The 20,291-nt window shown below is 42.6% G+C and overlaps 1 protein-coding gene across 2 annotated transcripts in view; it reads right to left on the reverse strand.

The window, feature by feature from the left end:
• Positions 1–20,291, reverse strand: part of COL15A1 (collagen type XV alpha 1 chain) — a 1,189,398-nt gene that overhangs the window by 111,952 nt on the left and 1,057,155 nt on the right. For both annotated transcript variants that reach the window (XM_069730463.1, XM_069730464.1), the window contains 2 exons: positions 16,782–16,843; positions 1,075–1,203 (listed from right to left, as the gene is read on the reverse strand). In XM_069730463.1, coding sequence (XP_069586564.1) covers positions 1,075–1,203; positions 16,782–16,843 — 191 coding nt within the window. The remainder of the gene's footprint in view (positions 1–1,074; positions 1,204–16,781; positions 16,844–20,291) is intronic.

Below are 20,291 nucleotides of genomic sequence, written 5' to 3' on the forward strand. Positions count from 1 at the left end.
ATCAGACATTCACACTCACCGAGTCACCATCGGTCCGTCCGACTCCTTTCCACACCGCGCGGAATCCACCTCTGTCCTGGCGGCGGCGGCGCAGCACCCTCGTCCTCCTGCGTGAGCGGTCAGGTGGTACCGCTCATTAAGTTCATGAATATGCGCATATTCATGAACTTAATGAGCAGCGGTACCACCTGACCGCACCTCACGCAGGACGAGCTGCCGCCGGCCGACGCGGAGACCAGACCAGGCATCGCTGGAGCTAGCTAGGTGAGTATCTATGTACAGTATGATGTTGATGACTCACCACCAGTGACACTGTATGATGTCTGGGCAAGGGCGGGCGACCATGGGGGGGGTATTATTAGGGACAGGGACCAGGTGACCCCGCCGGACCTAAAAAAAAACAAAAATAAAACCTTTGCTCTGGTGCCGCCCCCCGCATAGGCGCCGCCCTAGGCACGTGCCCTCGAGTGCCTAGTGGCAAATACGGCCCTGGGTGCAACAGCTCTCCAAGGTGTGATCACTCCTTTTTAGGTGCAGACCAACAAGCAGATCTAATTTGATGCAGATGTTATTTTTGGGTATGAAAATTTACAGGGTGAGTCTATAATTTTTTCTTCAGAATTGAGTGATTCCGTAATTTTTCCCCTATGCTTGGATAAAAAAAGTAACCAATACTGACTACCACATTTTTTGTTCTTGATTTCTTTCAGTGTTTCTTAAAGCCAGAAATTTGGCACAAAACTAAAGTCATTTCAAATGGCATGCCTGTGATCTGCTTTTTTTTCTACTAAATTAAACAACTAAATCAACATCCTCCAAGGCCAGTGATTACAAATACAACCCCTGGCAAAAATTATGGACTCTGGGTCAATTGATGTCACTTTTTTCTGGTATATGCATCTAATTAGAGCTGTGTTGGCAGCTTTTGGGCCCCCTTAAAACTGTTTAAGTGTTTAGCTTTGCTTTCCTGTGAATTCAGTGGGGTTCGGATATGTTCGGTGAACTGTTTGGCGAACATCATGAGGTTCGCAGATGCTAACTGAACCGAACATTAAAAATTAAATGTGTATTCACCTGAACTTTTCTCCATCCAGCTCGAACACGAACATACACCTCACTGGTCTCTGTCAGGTAAATCAAGGTGCCTTCTGATACTAAATGTGTTCTTTGTAGCATTTCATCAATGTTCTTTGTTGCAGTTGCCTAGGGAAAAATATATAAATGCAATAATAAGTATATGGTAATAGGTAAGTAATTCTAATATATATACATATACTGTGTATGAGTATATACAGTGGGGCAAAAAAGTATTTAGTCAGTCAGCAATAGTGCAAGTTCCACCACTTAAAAAGATGAGAGGCATCTGTAATTTACATCATAGGTAGACCTCAACTATAGGAGACAAACTGAGAAAAAAAAATCCAGAAAATCACATTGTCTGTTTTTTTAACATTTTATTTGCATATTATGGTGGAAAATAAGTATTTGGTCAGAAACAAAATTTAATCTCAATACTTTGTAATATATCCTTTGTTGGCAATGACAGAGGTCAAACGTTTTCTGTAAGTCTTCACAAGGTTGCCACACACTGTTGTTGGTATGTTGGCCCATTCCTCCATGCAGATCTCCTCTAGAGCAGTGATGTTTTTGGCTTTTCGCTTGGCAACACGGACTTTCAACTCCCTCCAAAGGTTTTCTATAGGGTTAAGATCTGGAGACTGGCTAGGCCACTCCAGGACCTTGAAATGCTTCTTACGAAGCCACTCCTTCGTTGCCCTGGCGGTGTGCTTTGGATCATTGTCATGTTGAAAGACCCAGCCACGTTTCATCTGCAATGCCCTTGCTGATGGAAGGAGGTTTGCACTCAAAATCTCGCGATACATGGCCCCATTCATTCTTTCATGTACCCAGATCAGTCGTCCTGGCCCCTTTGCAGAGAAACAGCCCCAAAGCATGATGTTTCCACCACCATGCTTTACAGTAGGTATGGTGTTTGATGGATGCAACTCAGTATTCTTTTTCCTCCAAACACGACAAGTTGTGTTTCTACCAAACAGTTCCAGTTTGGTTTCATCAGACCATAGGACATTCTCCCAAAACTCTTCTGGATCATCCAAATGCTCTCTAGCAAACTTCAGACGGGCCCGGACATGTACTGGCTTAAGCAGTGGGACACGTCTGGCACTGCAGGATCTGAGTCCATGGTGGCGTAGTGTGTTACTTATGGTAGGCCTTGTTACATTGGTCCCAGCTCTCTGCAGTTCATTCACTAGGTCCCCCCGCGTGGTTCTGGGATTTTTGCTCACCGTTCTTGTGATCATTCTGACCCCACGGGGTGGGATTTTGCATGGAGCCCCAGATCGAGGGAGATTATCAGTGGTCTTGTATGTCTTCCATTTTCTAATTATTGCTCCCACTGTTGATTTCTTCACTCCAAGCTGGTTGGCTATTGCAGATTCAGTCTTCCCAGCCTGGTGCAGGGCTACAATTTTGTTTCTGGTGTCCTTTGACAGCTCTTTGGTCTTCACCATAGTGGAGTTTGGAGTCAGACTGTTTGAGGGTGTGCACAGGTGTCTTTTTATACTGATAACAAGTTTAAACAGGTGCCATTACTACAGGTAATGAGTGGAGGAAAGAGGAGACTCTTAAAGAAGAAGTTACAGGTCTGTGAGAGCCAGAAATCTTGATTGTTTGTTTCTGACCAAATACTTATTTTCCACCATAATATGCAAAAAAAATGATAAAAAAACAGACAATGTGATTTTCTGGATTTTTTTTTCTCAGTTTGTCTCCCATAGTTGAGGTCTACCTATGATGTAAATTACAGACGCCTCTCATCTTTTTAAGTGGTGGAACTTGCACTATTGCTGACTGACTAAATACTTTTTTGCCCCACTATATATATATATATATATATATATATATATATATATATATATATATATAGTGTTAAAGTCTCTGTTCTGATAAAGTACTGTAGGGGAGATATGTTTCTCTGTGCTTAATGGCGTCAGTGATATGAGATCCATATATTTTTCTCCAGCACACTAAGTGTGGTGAGTGGTTACAGCTAATTTCTCTAATGAGTTTTATGTGTACATCCATAAAGCAGGTGGGAGGATGTCCACCTTATCTCTACCCCAGGGTGTGGTCTGTTGCTTAAATAGCTGGCCTCTAGTGAAAGTAGTTGTACAGTGTCTGGAGAGGAACACTCAAGAGAAGTATTTGTGTGAGGAGGTTGCAGGATGCAGTAATGGACAGGAGGCAGAGCAAGGGTTAACGTTAATTTTTTACTTGAACTGGGGAATGCTCCACGCAGGGAGGGGAAAGGAGAGGCAGGGGTATGGCAGATGATATGAGCACAATAGGTGTGCTGACGGAGGTAACGAGGGCAATAATTATAACAAATGTTCATTAAGGGTCAACTTATCAGTCTGATGGCTTTCTGACTACAGAGTCCTAGGTTCAAAACGGTGGTGCCAATGCGATTAGCATGTGATGAATCTGGTGTTGTCCTGCAGGCGTTGATGATCTGGTTCCTTGCAGTGACTATAAGTCCTCGACATCTTGCGTGGGTTCCTGGGTCCAGGATTCGGGTTGCAGAGTGAAGAGCAGTCTCCAACACTGCTGGAGCTTGATGAAGCTCGGCAGAAGTATGCGGGTGAGAGAGGGAATAGTTCTCAGTGAGTCACCTGGTGTTTCTTAGGCGGCACACGCGCGGTATTTACTGACCCATTGCATTGGGTACCTTGAGTAGCGGGAGCCAACAGGCAAAATACAGTTCTCCGGTCACAGTCTCTGTAAGTGGCAGCAGGGATACTATAGCGTGGACCTGTGCTGTCACAGTGCTCAGAGGATGGAGCCCCAAACTTCCCATGCGTGCTGCTTGCTCCCGCCAAGTCTGTCTGCCTTTTCACTGGCTCTCCCCTTTTTAGTCTAGCTATGCCCCCTGCTGTCGAGTGCAAAGGTCGGTCTGGGATTCTAAGCAGACAGCAAAGGTGACAGTCCTGACAGTTCCGGACCCAGAGAAAGAAAGGTACCCCCCGTTTCGGTCCCTCTTCTTGCACTCCTCTCTCCTTTTGCTCGCCATTCAACAGGCGAGAGTTCTTGTAGTTTACGTTGACATTCTACTAGTCCTTGAACAATTTGTTGCCAAATAAATTGGTCCTGATCGTATCTGTTGTGGGGTATTCCAGCTGTGCAACAACTTCAGGAACTTGTCCCTCTCTTGGATTTACAGGTGACAGATCAGGCAACTCTTCTTCACAAACAGCAATGGCCGGAGGGAACATTTCAGGAGCACTTTTCCCCTCTTCAACTTGGTCAGGAACTTTCGACAAACAGGAACGTAGCATATTCCGGTGAACTACTCAAGTGGGAGCATTTTCTTCCTCTTCAGGTTGGATTTCATAGACGGGCCTTTTTGAGCTGATTCTCCGCTTCACCCGATATGTTTTTTTTTCCCCACAGGTACTCCAGTTTATTTCTAGGACGCTTATATTGAACCAACACCCAGTCCCCAGCTTGAAGAGCTGTCCCTTGCAGAGGAGCTGTCTCTGGATGCTCAAGTTTCCAAAACCTGGTCTGCACCAGGCGATGTATTGTCTGCAGACGATGACGATGTTCTCGGACCCAGGTGGATACTCCCATCCATGTAGTATGGAAATCGTGCGGAAATCACCTGGTTATGGCCAGTTTATGATGAAATTATATTATTTCCACATCCAAATGATGGCCCCAACAGTGCTTACTGGAACTTTCAGTGGCTTAGAAATTCTTCTGTAAACTATGCCAGTTTGTTTTGCAACAGTAAAGTCGTGAGACCAGTAGCGTAGCTACCGGGGGACTGAGGGGGTGGTCGCCCGGGCCCCACCGGAGCTATGATATAGTTACATTCTGCGGCAGTGTAGGGAGAATCGATCTCCCTGCTCTGCTGCCGGCCGAGGGGGCACCAATACAGCTGACCACAGTGATGAGAGAAGGAGGGTTACGCTTCCTCTCCCTTCAACCCTCTGTCAGTGTCTGATATCACTGATGCCGACACGGACAGCGGGCACGATGACGTCAGTACTCGGCACCTGCAGTCGGAGATAAGCAGGAGCAGAGAGCAGCACAGGAACCAGGAAGAAGAGAGGTGAGTACTGTATGGGGCTGCATTACACTATAGAGTGTCGCTATGGGGGTGCTTTACACTATAGAGAGTGGCTATAGGGCTGCATTATACTACAGAGGGTGGCTATAGGGCTGATTTACACTATAGAGGGTGGCTATAGGGCTGCATTATAGTACAGAGGGTGGCTATAGGGCTGCATTATACTACAGAGGGTGGCTATAGGGCTGATTTACACTATAGAGGGTGGCTATAGGCCTGCATTATACTGCAGAGGATGGCTATGGGAGTGCATTACACTACATAGGTTGCCTATGGGGGTGCATTACACTACAGAGGCTACCTATGGGGGTGCATTACATTATAGAGGCTGCCTATGGGGGTGCATTTACACTACAGAGGATGCCTATGGGGGTGTATTACACTATAGAGCAGTGTTCCCCAAGTTCGGTCCTCAAGAGCCACCAACGGGTCATGTTTTCAGGATTTCTTTTGTATTGTCCAGGTGATGGAATTATTCTATCATCTAGACAGGCAATAATTCCATCACCTGAGCCATACTAATGAAATCCTGAAAACATGACCAGTTGGTGGCTCTTGAGAACCAAACTTGGGGAACACTGCTATAGAGGCTGCCTATGGGGGTGCATTACATTACAGAGGCTGACTATGGTGGTGCATTTGCGACACCCGCTAGGGCCATGGGGTACCCAGAACCGGGTCAGACAATTCTTAAAGGGGTGGTCGGGCAGTGGTGACCCAGTCAGTGGCCCTGGGTGTGCAATAAAAGTAATGAGGGAGTGCTTGCAGGGGATTTCATGTGACACCACCTGTGGTGTTCAGCAATGGGTAGCCGATGCTGTTTAAAGGGACCGATGGGGCCGATGTTCTCACAGCTGAGATGGTTCTGTTCCCCACAGCAAGGCCCCGGGGCTACGAGTACAATGTATCAGGGATCGTGGATGTTTGAGTGCAGGACTGAGGGTGCAGGAAAGACTAGAGGACACAAGGGCTGCAGTTTTCTTTACCTTTAATTCCTGGTTGAAGGTGCAGTCTGGAGCACAGGTAACAGGTGGTAATGGAGATCCGGGCAGCCTGGAAGCAATTCAGAATCCACTTAGCCAGGTGGGGTTGGAGGCCTCTCTACTTCGCTATTCTCTGGGTTCTTGATGCTTTATGCTCTACTCAAGTCCTTTTCTCAGTCTGTCCATTAAATTGAACACTACCTGCATGGCAGGCAGATTGAGCCTGTTCCAGGTGTCACTCCCTCGTGGTGACTCTGGGCTCTTGTGTGCTGCTGCACCTCAGGGTGTTAGCTGGGGCTAGGAGACCTGCAATCTCCTGCCCTCCAATTTTAGTTGCTGGGCCTGCAGTTCCCACACAACCACAGACTCCGGTGTCTGGTCTTTGGCGCTCAGTCCTGGGGTGAGCTCAGTCGCAGCTCCAATCCCCCAGGTTTTCCTCACTTGCCTTTTCCCCCTTCACGGTCTCAGACTCTGACTAGACTAACTAACCCCACCTCCAGGCCAGAACTTATAGAGAAGCTCCCCTGAAATCAGGTGTTAGAGCTCCCCCTTCTGGTGTGGAGTAGGAAAGGTGTTGCATGCTGATGTACCTGGAAAGGGAATCCCTCTTTGCTTCCGGGCATGACATCACCCCCTGTGAGGGAGGCAATGCCATTGTGGCAACCGGACTCCTGGGGTGCCACACATTACACTATAGAGGCTGCCTATAGGGGTGCATTACACTACAGAGGCTGACTATGGGGGTGCATTGTACTACAGAGGCTGCCTATGGGGGTGCGTTACAATATAGAAACTGCCTATTGGGGTGTATTATGCTATAGAGTCTGCCTATGAGGCTGCATTACGCTATAGAGTCTGCCTATGGGGAGTTCATTATACTATAGAGTCTGCCTATTGGGAGTGCATTATACTATATGGAGACCTATGGGGAGTGCATTATACTTTATGGAGCCCTATGGCGAGTGCATTATACTTTATATAGAGTCTGGCGATAGGGAATGCATTATGCAATATAGAGTCTGTCTATGGGGAGTGCATTGTACTATATGGAAGCCTATGGGGAGTGCATTATACTATATTGAGGACTATCTGGTGTATTATGCTATATGGAGATTTCTAGGGGGCCATCATGCAGTGTGGAGATTACAGTTAAGGGGCCATCGTACAGTGTTGGACCCATTAAACAGTTTCGGGATATTAAGTGGTCAATATGTATACAGTGAGGGGGCATTGTACTTGTTGCAGAGTGTGTCTTCTTGCAGTCACCGCTGTACTTAGGAGAGCTTCAATCAGCAAGATATCTTGAGTAAACAGTATTTACTTCATACTGGATAAACATGAGATACAATTCAGTGTCACACAGTCCGTGCACTGAAGACAACACATTCATGAAGAAAAGCAAAACAGAAGGTAAGAAAACAACCAACAACTGAGAGCTTCCCTCCCCACATTACAGCAAGTATATAACTTTACACACTATCGCCATCTGCTGTCTGGTTAGTATAAAGTCCTCCTTTCACTTATAATAAGTTCTAATCTGTTGCATATGCCAACACCCTTTCTCAACAGTAAGGACTTAATCAAACCCAACTTTTTTATTAGTCTCTGATGTTTATCAGCATTCAAGGCCTTCGTGAAAATGTCTGCTGTCATTTCTTCAGTAGGACAGTACTCTAACTTCAAGACTCCTTGTTCCTGATGATCTCTCAAGAAATGATATTTCACATCAATATGCTTGGTTCTTAGATTGACTCTTTCCATCTGAGCAAGAACAAGACATCCTTGATTGTCCTCTTTCAGTTTTGTTGGTGCCAACTGTGGTTGTCCTAATTCTGTCAACAATTGTCTTAACCACAGTACTTCTTGACTCACATGTGCTGCGGCAACATATTCTGCTTCTGTTGAAGATAGTGTCACAATTGACTGTTTCTTACTTGTCCAACTTATTGGTCCACCTGAGAGGAAAAAAATATGTCCACTGGTAGATCTTCTGTCAGTTGGATCTCCAGCCCAATCTGCATCAACATATCCTGTTAAAATGCAATCATCGCTTGTGGGTAATTTCAGCTTAACATTGCTAGTTCCTTTCAAATAACGCATTACTCTCTTCATGGCATTCCAATCAGCTTTATTTGGTTTTGATACCTTTCTACTCAGGATTCCTACTGCTGCTGCGATGTCTGGTCTTGTAACGGTCGCTAGATACAGTAGTTTTCCTATTGCTGTTCTGTATTCTTCATTATTTGGTAGCATATTTTGTTCACTGTTCATCTCTTTGAGATAATTAGTTTCCATTGGAGACTTTACTGTTTTTGCATCCTTTAATCCAAATTTTTCTGTTATGTCTTGAATCATGTGATTTTGATTCAGTAGGAAACTTCCATCTTCTTCTCTTTCTACTTGTATTCCTAGATATTGTTTTACATTTCCCAAGTCTTTGATTTCGAAATGTCGCTTCAGGATTTTTAGAATGTTTTCGTTATCCCTTTCTTGTTCAAAACAAATCAAAATGTTGTCTACATATATGAGTATGTAAATCCATCTATTAATCAGCCTTTTTGTGTATAAGCATGGATCAGCTTTGCTTCTTTGAAATTTTTCATTTGTAAGTACTTCCGTGATTTTGTCATTCCACGCTTTAGCTGCTTGCTTTAAACCATATATGCTTTTCTGTAGTTTACAAACTTTGTTTGGATTTCTTTCATCTTTGAATCCTGGAGGTTGTTCCACATAAATGTCTTCTGTTAAATCTCCATTCAGAAAAGCTGTCTTTACATCCAGATGTCTCAGTTGCATCTGTTTCATTGCTGCAACTGTAAGTAAAGTTCTTATTGTAGTGTGTTTGACAACTGGAGCAAATGTCTCATCATAGTCTTCTCCATATTTTTGTGAATACCCTTTAGCTACGAGTCTTGCTCAGTATCTTTCAGCTGTGCCATCTGTTTGGTATTTAACTTTAAAAATCCATTTACATCCTATGGTTTTTCTTCCTTCTGGTAAATCTGTCAGTGTCCATGTATTTGAATCTTGCATGGATTTAATTTCCGTTTCTGTTGCTTCTATCCATTTATTAGCTTCTTCTACAGGAAGTTTAGATATTTCTTCCCAAGAAGTAGGCTCATAGATTTTTCTTGTGATTGTCTTGTATGAGAGACGTTTTGGTGGTTTTCCTTTGTTCTCTCTCATTGAACGTCTTGGTTCTGTGTCTGTTTGTAGTTGTGATTCTTCACTTTCAGTATTTTGTTCTTCATTAATTTCTGCTTCTTTCTCATCAGATATTTCTTCAGTTGTGTCATTATTGGTTTTCTCATTTTTTGTTTCAACTGAAATCATAATGTCTTCATTCAAATCTTCAATGAATGTCACACTGTTACTCACCGTAACTCTGTCTGTTTTGGGATCTAGGATTCTGTATCCTTTGCAATTTTCACTATATCCAAATAATATTCCTTCCATGGATCTGTTTTGAAGTTTGGAAAGTTTTTCTGTTGGAATGAATATGAAAACTTTACATCCAAAAACTTTTAAATGATTGACACTTGGTTTCATACCTTGCCACAGTTCATATGGAGTTTTTGTCAGTTTTCTGCAAAAAAGTCGGTTCTGTAGATAAGTAGCTGTCATTGCTGCCTCACCCCAATATTTCTCTGGTAGTATGGAATCCGTCAGCATACAGGTCCTTCTCAAAAAATTAGCATATAGTGTTAAATTTCATTATTTACCATAATGTAATGATTACAATTAAACTTTCATATATTATAGATTCATTATCCACCAACTGAAATTTGTCAGGTCTTTTATTGTTTTAATACTGATGATTTTGGCATACAACTCCTGATAACCCAAAAAACCTGTCTCAATAAATTAGCATATTTCACCCATCCAATCAAATAAAAGTGTTTTTTAATAACAAACAAAAAAAAACAACAAATAATAATGTTCAGTTATGCACTCAATACTTGGTCGGGAATCCTTTGGCAGAAATGACTGCTTCAATGCGGCGTGGCATGGAGGCAATCAGCCTGTGACACTGCTGAGATGTTATGGAGGCCCAGGATGCTTCAATAGCGGCCTTAAGCTCATCCAGAGTGTTGGGTCTTGCGTCTCTCAACTTTCTCTTCACAATATCCCACAGATTCTCTATGGGGTTCAGGTCAGGAGAGTTGGCAGGCCAATTGAGCACAGTAATACCATGATCAGTAAACCATTTACCAGTGGTTTTGGCACTGTGAGCAGGTGCCAGGTCGTGCTGAAAAATGAAATCTTCATCTCCATAAAGCATTTCAGCCGATGGAAGCATGAAGTGCTCCAAAATCTCCTGATAGCTAGCTGCATTGACCCTGCCCTTGATGAAACACAGTGGACCAACACCAGCAGCTGACATGGCACCCCACACCATCACTGACTGTGGGTACTTGACACTGGACTTCAGGCATTTTGGCATTTCCTTCTCCCCAGTCTTCCTCCAGACTCTGGCACCTTGATTTCCGAATGACATGCAAAATTTGCTTTCATCAGAAAAAAGTACTTGGGACCACTTAGCAACAGTCCAGTGCTGCTTCTCTGTAGCCCAGGTCAGGCGCCTCTGCCGCTGTTTATGGTTCAAAAGTGGCTTTACCTGGGGAATGCGGCACCTGTAGCCCATTTCCTGCACACGCCTGTGCACGGTGGCTCTGGATGTTTCCACACCAGACTCAGTCCACTGCTTCCTCAGGTTCCCCAAGGTCTGGAATCGGTCCTTCTCCACAATCTTCCTCAGGGTCCGGTCTCCTCTTCTCGTTGTACAGCATTTTCTGCCACATTGTTTCCTTCCAACAGACTTACCATTGAGGTGCCTTGATACAGCACTCTGGGAACAGCCTATTTGTTGAGAAATTTCTTTCTGGGTCTTACCCTCTTGCTTGACGGTGTCAATGATGGCCTTCTTGACATCTGTCAGGTCGCTAGTCTTACCCATGATGGGGGTTTTGAGTAATGAACCAGGCAGGGAGTTTATAAAAGCCTCAGGTATCTTTTGCATGTGTTTAGAGTTAATTAGTTGATTCAGAAGATTAGGGTAATAGGTCGTTTAGAGAACCTTTTCTTGATATGCTAATTTATTGAGACAGGTTTTTTGGGTTATCAGGAGTTGTATGCCAAAATCATCAGTATTAAAACAATAAAAGACCTGACAAATTTCAGTTGGTGGATAATGAATCTATAATATATGAAAGTTTAATTGTAATCATTACATTATGGTAAATAATGAAATTTAACACTATATGCTAATTTTTTGAGAAGGACCTGTACATCTTATCATCTCTGTTAGAGTTCTGTTTTTTCTTTCTGCTACTCCATTTTGTTCAGGTGTGTATGGAACCGTTTTCTGGTGTTCTATTCCATTTTGTCTTAAGTAATCTTCATTTCTGTGACCTGTAAATTCACCTCCATTATCACTTCTGATGACAATTGGCTTTCTTTGAAATTTGTTACTTGATCTTGTTACATAGTCTACAAGTTTATCAAAAACTTCACTTTTGTTTTTAATTAAGTATGTGACTGTGTATCTTGAGTAATCGTCTATAAAAGTCAACATGTATCTATTGCCTCCTGATGTAGTCACTTTCATGGGTCCACATACGTCAGTATGCACCAAATCAAGTGGTCTTTCGCTTTTCATCTCACTTTCTTTTGGAATAGATATCCTTGTGGCTTTGGATTTTATACAACAATCACATCTTATGGTAATTGAGCAATCTGATATCTTTAAATCTTTTGTCAATTCTTTTCTCTGTAGTTCCCTTATACTGTCAGGGTGTCTATGTCCTAGACGTCTATGCCACATGTGTATACAGTTTTTGTGATCATGTGTACATACCTTCATCTGTTCCTTTGGTGTGTCAAAATGATATAATTGTTCATCTGCCTTGACTTTGGTTATCACCTTGTTTCCTGCAATAATTGCACACTCATTGTCTTTGAATTTCACTGTAAGTCCTTTTGCTGTTAAACGTTTCACAGATAATAATCCGCCTTACAATTTTGGAACATACAACACATCTTGTACAAGTATCTTTGAATCTTGCCCGAACTTGTTTGAACAATTTAGCATACCTTGTCCGATACCTTCTGCGGTTATTTTGCTTCCATCTGCGAGATAAATGGCTTCTTTCTTATCTAAATCAAGATCAGTAAAGAAATTCTTGTCACTTCTCATATGACTCGTTGCTCCTGAATCAATAAACCAACCAAGTGATGATTTCTTGTCTGTTACTTTAAATGTGCCATTCCAATTATTCTCACATGAATCGGAAATTGTGTTTTTTACTTTCTGTGTATGCTTTTTATGTTGTAATTTTTGTTGTTCTGCTTTCCATATAGTACAGTCTTTCTTTAAATGACCTTTTTTCTTACATCTGAAGCATTCTCTTGTCTCTTTATTATAGGGTTTTTGGAATTCTGTAGCTTTAAGAACGTTTTCACTGTCCTTTTCATTAGAAGAATCATTTCTTTGTTCTTTTCTTCTCTGATATTCATCTATTAGTCTTGTTTTCACAAATTCTAATGTAATGTCAGTTTCTGGTCTCGTCTCAAGGGCATTTATCAAGGCTGTATACGAATCTGGTAAACTGCACAACAATATAGCTGCTACATGACTTTCTTTAACATCTTCACCAATAGATCTTAGCTGTGATATCACTTCCATCATTGAGAATATGTGCTTCTGCATATCGTCATTTGCACTCAATCTCATACTGTACAGCTTTCTTAATAAAAATAACTTGTGATTCAAGCTAGGTCTTTCATACAGTTTTCTTAATGCTTCCCACATTCCCTTAGCTGTTTCTTCATTTCTTATATGTATTAATTGAGCATCATCCACTAATAAGCTAATGGTGGCTCTCGCTTGTATATTCTTCTTATCCCATGTCTGATTATCTTGATCTGGTCTTGCTGTAACAATTACTTCCCATAGATCATCCTTAGATAACAACATCTCTACTTTGAATTTCCATAACTGATAATTTTCACTATTCAGTTTAGCTACTGTAAATTTCAGTTCTGTGTTACTCATCATCTTTATATAGTCTTACTTGTTTAGAGAGTTGTACTGAAGATATTCTCCTGTATGTCCTGTGAATTCTCTGCAATTATATCCAGCTCCTGGGATCATGAATTCCTCTGTCACTCTGTATCTGGATTTAGTTCCTTCTGTTTACAGAGCTTATCTGTGTGCTCCGTTATCTGGGCTATAAACCAGGATCCTTCTGCCTGAGCTTGTAGTGCAGACCTGTAGTGTCTGGGGTGCCTGGGCCCATAACCTGTTGCAGAGTGCGTCTTCTTGCAGTCACCGCTGTACTTAGGAGAGCTTCAATCAGCAAGATATCTTGAGTAAACAGTATTTACTTCATACTGGATAAACATGAGATACAATTCAGTGTCACACAGTCCGTGCACTGAAGACAACACATTCATGAAGAAAAGCAAAACAGGAAGTAAGAAAACAACCAACAACTGAGAGCTTCCCTCCCCACATTACAGCAAGTATATAACTTTACACACTATCGGCATCTGCTGTCTGGTTAGTATAAAGTCCTCCTTTCACTTATAATAAGTTCTAATCTGTTGCATATGCCAACAGTACTGTGTATAAGAGAGCATCATACTGTGCATAGGAAGGAGACTCGGGACATTAAATGTAAAGTGGGCACTTATTGTTATAGGGGAACTCAGGTTACTGTGACTGTCAAAGGGGCACACAGGGCATTATTACTTTCTAGGGGGCAAAATATGGGCACTGTTTTCTAGGGCACTTGCCTCAGCATTACTATATTCTAGAGGGTTGCTTCAGAATTTAGAGGTCACACAAAACCACACAGCAGGTGCAGTAATAGCGACAAATGCAGCAACAGCGGCTCAGTATTGGGGTACCAGCAGGATGAGGAGTTTGTGCAGTTGGGAATAGTCCCATTTCGGACAGTGCTGATGAAAGGAGGAGAGCCAGCCTCGGCGTGCCTTGTCCGGGACGAGTCTGGAACCATCGGTGCTGTCACCCAAGTTGCAGGGGGGAGACTTTAGTGCCCCAGACAGACCTTTGAACTGAAGATCCGAGGACGTGAAGGGTATAAGAGGGGGACAGTGCTTGGGAACAGGGACTTGGTAGGCAGGAATCTGCAGTGTGCAGAGGCAGAGTGAGTGCCTTCCCACCCTGTACAGTGAAGACAGAGAAGGCTCAAGTCAGAGAGGCCTAAGGATACTTACCGGAGACTGTAGGAAGAGCCATCTCCTGATATCCCTGAAATCCACTCCTGCAGTATCACTGAGCATGAGTGAGCCCTCCCCATGACCAGACCACAGGGGGCGCAGTTGGAGACCTGACATCTCTCCCACCTGTATTAGCGTTGTGCCGACGCTTAAAAAGAAAGGACTGTCCTCTCTCCAGCGTGACCCATCGTGGAACCAGGACCCATGAAAGGACATTCCAGGACCCTCGACGACACCGGACTCATCTCAGACCAGGACGACGCCGGACTCATCAAGCGTTCAGGCCGGAACACCACCGCTATCTTCACAGAGACTGATCCTCAACACCGCCAGACTGACAAGATTGATACCTTTGTATTTTCCTCAACCCTTCATTGCCCCTGCTATACCTATATCCACCAGCCAGTGTTTTATTATCCGTATCCGACTTATTTACCCTCTCCCTGCGTAGAGCAACACTGTTTTCAATAAATTACCTTGTTAACCCTTGTTCTGCCTCCGACCGTTATTGCATCCTTGTACCTGCTCACTCTGAAAATGTTAGATGTGAAATGTGTTTTTGTTGTATTCTCTGTAGCCGAGTCCTGGCTGGAGGAGTTGTCATGTCGGTCTGGGCTAGATGGAAAAGGTGCGAAAAGTGAATGACTCCATCAGAAAGAACGTCAGCGGTAAGTCACCATCTAACTGTGCCGTGATCTCTTATATGTTCTGTAGGACTGGTATTTACCACTGATCATATGGCGGTAATATCCATGTTGGTCTTTATATAGAGATTATTTTCAGCAACAGCGCGGTCATTAGCTGAGGTTCTCCTCCACTATTAGGGTGCATCACCCAGTTGTAATCAAGATTACCTGGTTAGGGGCCCACTCAGAAGTCCCCCCCTCCCGAATCAAAAGCCTAGCTACGCCTCTGCTTGAGACAGCTGACTGATTTTACCATTAGATGTTTCTTGTGTGGCATCTTGGTAATGAGGTTCATTTTTATAGGCCATAAGTTGAACGAGCTGATAGTGAAAAATTATAAGTGACAGGATTGCTTTCTAGTTAATAACAGATTTCAGCTGATGTCATGACTCTCTATGGCTTTTTGCACCTCTTTCTTGTGTTCAATACCTTTTCCTGGGCCATTTCTCATTAGTACACATAACTTAATGTATGGACATCTATGGTTTGATTTATTTGCCTGTGGGAATTGAATGAGTTGTTATCGACCTCTGGTGAGAATTTCATGTCAATAGCACCTTTAGAAGTATAAGTATTGAACACTTCATCAATTTTCTAAGTAAATATTTCATCCCCTGTATATATACATATATCTATATATACTGTATATGTAAAATAAAGGTTTAAAGGTTTGTAAAATCTCATGCATGTAACCTTATTGTACATATTGCACAGCGCTTCTACTGTATCTATGATATCTATGATATTCATAGCACAAAAAATCATGACTTGCTGTGACAAAGATATGCAGTAGTGGACAGCTTCTATAAAGGCTGCACTGAATGTACAAAAGCTCTTAAAATAGTTATCTAGGATTTGATTAAAAGAATCTGTCATTTTTTACTGTTATAATTAATAAGTATTGTCTATCAAATGTAAAACAAATGTCATGTGTCCTTAAGGAGTATTCCGCACATGAACAATTATGGCATCTCTATAGTGTATGCAAAAAATGTGTAATAACAGTGTGTCCCCCATTCTTCACGCATGTCTGGGTTCAAGTAATGGGACTCCCATCTATGACACACTTAAAGGGACACTGTCACCTGAATTTGGAGGGAACAATCTTCAGCCATGGAGGCGGGGTTTTGGGGTTTTTGATTCACCCTTTCCTTACCCGCTGGCTGCATGCTGGCTGCAATATTGGATTGAAGTTCATTCTCTGTCCTCCATAGTACACGCCTGCGCAAGGCAAGATTGCTTTGTGCAGGCGTGTACTACGGAGGACAGCGAATGAACTTCAATCCAATATTGCAGCCAGCATGCAGCCGGCGGGTAAGGAAAGGGTGAATCAAACACCTGAAAACCCCGCCTCCATGGCTAAAGAAAGTGAAGATTGTTCCCTCCAAATTCAGGTGACAGTGTCCCTTTAAGGGATCTTCCATAACTACCCAGGTTGGGAAGGGCCCTTTAATTGTTTTCATCATTTGTTTCTTTGAATTTTTGTGCACAAGCAATTATCTGATTTTATATTTTATAAAAGGTGATACATTTTTGGCAGAGTCCTTGTGCATGGCAAATAGTCAGTTTGATTACGGTAATTACTGTGCTAAATATGGTCCCATGCATACGTTAACATAGAGAAGCAACTTTGCATTTTTATGTAAATTAGTCAAACATCTATTTACCGTTTTCTATTTATATTTGTAGAGTATGGTTTCATTAATTCAAACATACCAAATTTCTGGATCCTGGAATTCCTGGTTGACCAGGTGGTCCTGGGGGTCCAGGAATGGCTACTGTGAAAACAATAGAACTCAAATATTTTCATGGTTTTTCTCAAAGGTTGTCCCATTTCATTAAAAATCCTGGCACAGATTGATATTTAAAAACAAACAGTGCTTTACTCACCCTCCCTGGCTCCACCGCTGATTCACCTGTGCTGCTCTAATGTCTGTTATTGGCTGCAGCGCTGATGTCACATCGACAGCCAATCAGAGAGCTCAGCAGCTCTGAGCAGGGCACTCAGTCTACGCAGGCAGGGCCACTGAGCTCACCCACGGGTTGTCAACATGACATTGGCACTGCAGCCAATAACTGACATAGAGAGCAGCACCAGAGTATCAGCATCCGGGCCTGGGATTTTCTGAAAGTGTACAAGCCCATTAAAATTTAATAAGTATCTTTAATAAGTTACTTTTACACTACTTCTATTTGTTTCCAGAATGTACTGAATAAAATACTTAGTAAAAATATATATGAGGCATGACATTTAGATATTATGCAAATTTGGACAATGCTGATATCAGTTTTACATCTTAAAATGATTAGACTGATAAGAGTTTTATATCCTTCTAACTCTGCAGTGATGTGTGAATGCATCCACAGTCTCGTAACACCCTCTGATGAAGGATATAGCCGCATCTCCGAAAAGCGTAAGGGATAGTACAACCCTTCCCGGATCCCGTACACGAGCAACACAATGACTTCACACGCCGACTGCTCTCATACGTGGCTTATACCATATCGGGCAAGTCACCGGCCGGGACTCCCTGAAATCAGGTTTGCTGTGGCTAACATCTGCATTTTTGATGATTGCCAAAGGCTTTTTAACCCCTTAACGACCGCCGATATGCCGAGACCCCAGAGAACATGATTCAGGTTGGTTTTTACCGACCCCGGGACTGCGATTGCTGTTATTAACTGCATAACGGCGACCACAAAAAAAGAAAAGTGCGATTTCCCATTTAATTTAAGAAATAGGGTCCCCCTCATACCTCCCGGTGTTCCCCGGTATGTATGGGCCCACTTTCATCCTCCTGCGTCCCCCCACGTCCACCCAGCAACAATAGGGAGATTTTTTTCCTGTTGGTTCATTTTGGTCACTGTGATAGACCCTATCACAGTGATCAAAATACAAAAAATAGTAAATGAACCCCCCTTTTATCACCCCCTTAGTCTGGGAAAAATAATAAAAATAAAGAAAATATATTTATTTCCATTTTCCCATTAGGGTTACAGTTGGGCTAAAGTTAGGGTTAGGGTTGGGATTAGAGTTAGGGTTTGGATTAGGGTTGGGATTAGGGTTAGGGTTGGGATTCGGGTTAGGGTTGGGATCAGGGATAGGGGTGTGTTGGGGTTAGGTGGTTGGAGTTAGAATTGGGGGGGGTTTCCACTGTTTAGGTACATCAGGGGGTTTCCAAACATGACATAGCATCACCATTAATTCCAGCCAATTTTGCGTTCAAAAAGTCAAATGGTACTCCCTCCCCTCTGAGCTCTGCCGTGCGTCCAAACAGTGGTTTACACCCACATATGGAGCATTAGCGTACTCAACCTATTGGACATCAACGTTTGAGGCCCAATTTCTCCTGTTACCCTTGGGAAAATAAAAAATTGGGGGCCAAAAAAATCATTTTTGTGGAAAAAAAAAGATTTTTTTTTTCACAGCACTGCGTTATAAACTTTTGTGAAGTACTTGGACGTTCAAAGTGCTCACTACACATATAGACAAGCTCCTTGGGGTGTATAGTTTCCAAAATGGGTTCACTTGTTGGGGTTTCTACTGTTTAGGCACATCAAGGGCTCTGCAAATGCAACATGACACCCATTGACCATTCCATTAAAGTCTGCATTCCAAAATGTCACTACTTCCCTTCCGAGCCCCACATATGGGGTACCATCGTACTCAGGACAAATTGCACAACAACTTTTGTGTTCCAATTTCTCCTGTTACCCTTGTGAAAGTAAATTTTTTAGGTTAAAAATATCATTTTTGTGGAAAAAATATGATTTTTTATTTTCACGGCTCTATGTTATAAACTTCTGTGAAGCACTTGGTCGTTCAAAGTGCTCACCGAACATCTAGATAAGCTCCTTGGGGGGTCTAGTTTCCAAAATGGGGTCACTTGTGGGGGCTTCTACTGTTTAGGTACATCAGGGGCTCTGCAAGCGCAACATGATGCCCACAGACCATTCCATCAAAGTCTGCATTTTAAAATGTCACTAATTCCCTTCCGAGCTTCAACATGTGCCCAAACAGTGGTTTCCCTCCACATATGGGGCACCAGCGTACTCAGGACAAACTGGAAAATAACTGTTGGGGTCCAATTTCTCCTGTTAGGCTAGGTTCATATTGCGTTAGAGCAATCCGTTTAGCGCCTAGCGCTAGCGGATTGCGCTAACGCAATGTTGTTTTATGGGGTCGCGTTAAACATCGGAGATCTGCGAGAGCGGGGAACGGACCTCGCGGCGTGCCACAAAACACCGGCACATCGCTAGTGATGCGCGTCCCCATTGCTGTTAATGGGCGCGCTAACGGACGTGTTGCACGGCGTTAATTTCGCCGTGCAACGCTGTCCATTAGCGCGGTCACATTAACGCAATATGAACCTAGCCTAATAACCCTTGTGAAAATAAAAAATTGCGGGTTAAAAAAATCATTTTTGAGGAAAAAAAAATTATTTTTTTATTTTCACGGCTCTGCGTTATAAACTCCTGTGAAGCACTTGGGGGTTCAAAGTGCTCACCACATCTAAATAAGTTACTGAATGGGCTTAGTTGCCAAAATGCTGTCACTTGTGGGAGTTTCCACTGTTTAGACACAACAGAAGCTCTCCAAACGTGACATGGCGTCCGATCTCAATTCCAGCCAATCCTGTATTGAAAAAGTCAAACGGCGCTCCTTCCCTTCTGAGCTCTGCCATAAGCCCAAACAATGGTTTACCCCCACATATGGGGTATTGACGTATTCAGGAGAAATTGCACAACAAAATTCTCTTTTTAAACTTGTGAAAATAAAAAAAATTAGTTCTGAAATAAAATGTTTGTTAAAAAAAGTTAAATGATAATTTTTTCCTTGTTGCTTCAGTTCCTGTGAAGCACGTAAAGTGTTAATAAACTTCTTAAATGTGGTTTTGAGCACCCTGCGGGTTTCAGTTTTTAGAATAGCATCAGTTTTGGGTATATTCTGTCATGTACACCCCTCAAAGTGACTTTAAATGTAATGTAGTCCCTAAAAAAATGGTTTTGTAAATTTTGTTGTAAAAATGAGAAATTGCTGGTCAAATTTTAACCCTTATAGCTTCTTTGTTTTCAAAATTACATAGTTACATAGTTATTAAGGTTGAAGGAAGACTATAAGTCCATCTAGTTCAACCCATAGCCTAACCTAACATGCCCTAACATGTTGATCCAGAGGAAGGCAAAAAAAAACCCATGTGGCAAAGAGTAAGCTCCACATTGGGG

This window comes from Ranitomeya imitator, chromosome 6 (genome assembly GCF_032444005.1).
Source record: "Ranitomeya imitator isolate aRanImi1 chromosome 6, aRanImi1.pri, whole genome shotgun sequence".
Lineage (NCBI taxonomy): Eukaryota > Metazoa > Chordata > Amphibia > Anura > Dendrobatidae > Ranitomeya > Ranitomeya imitator.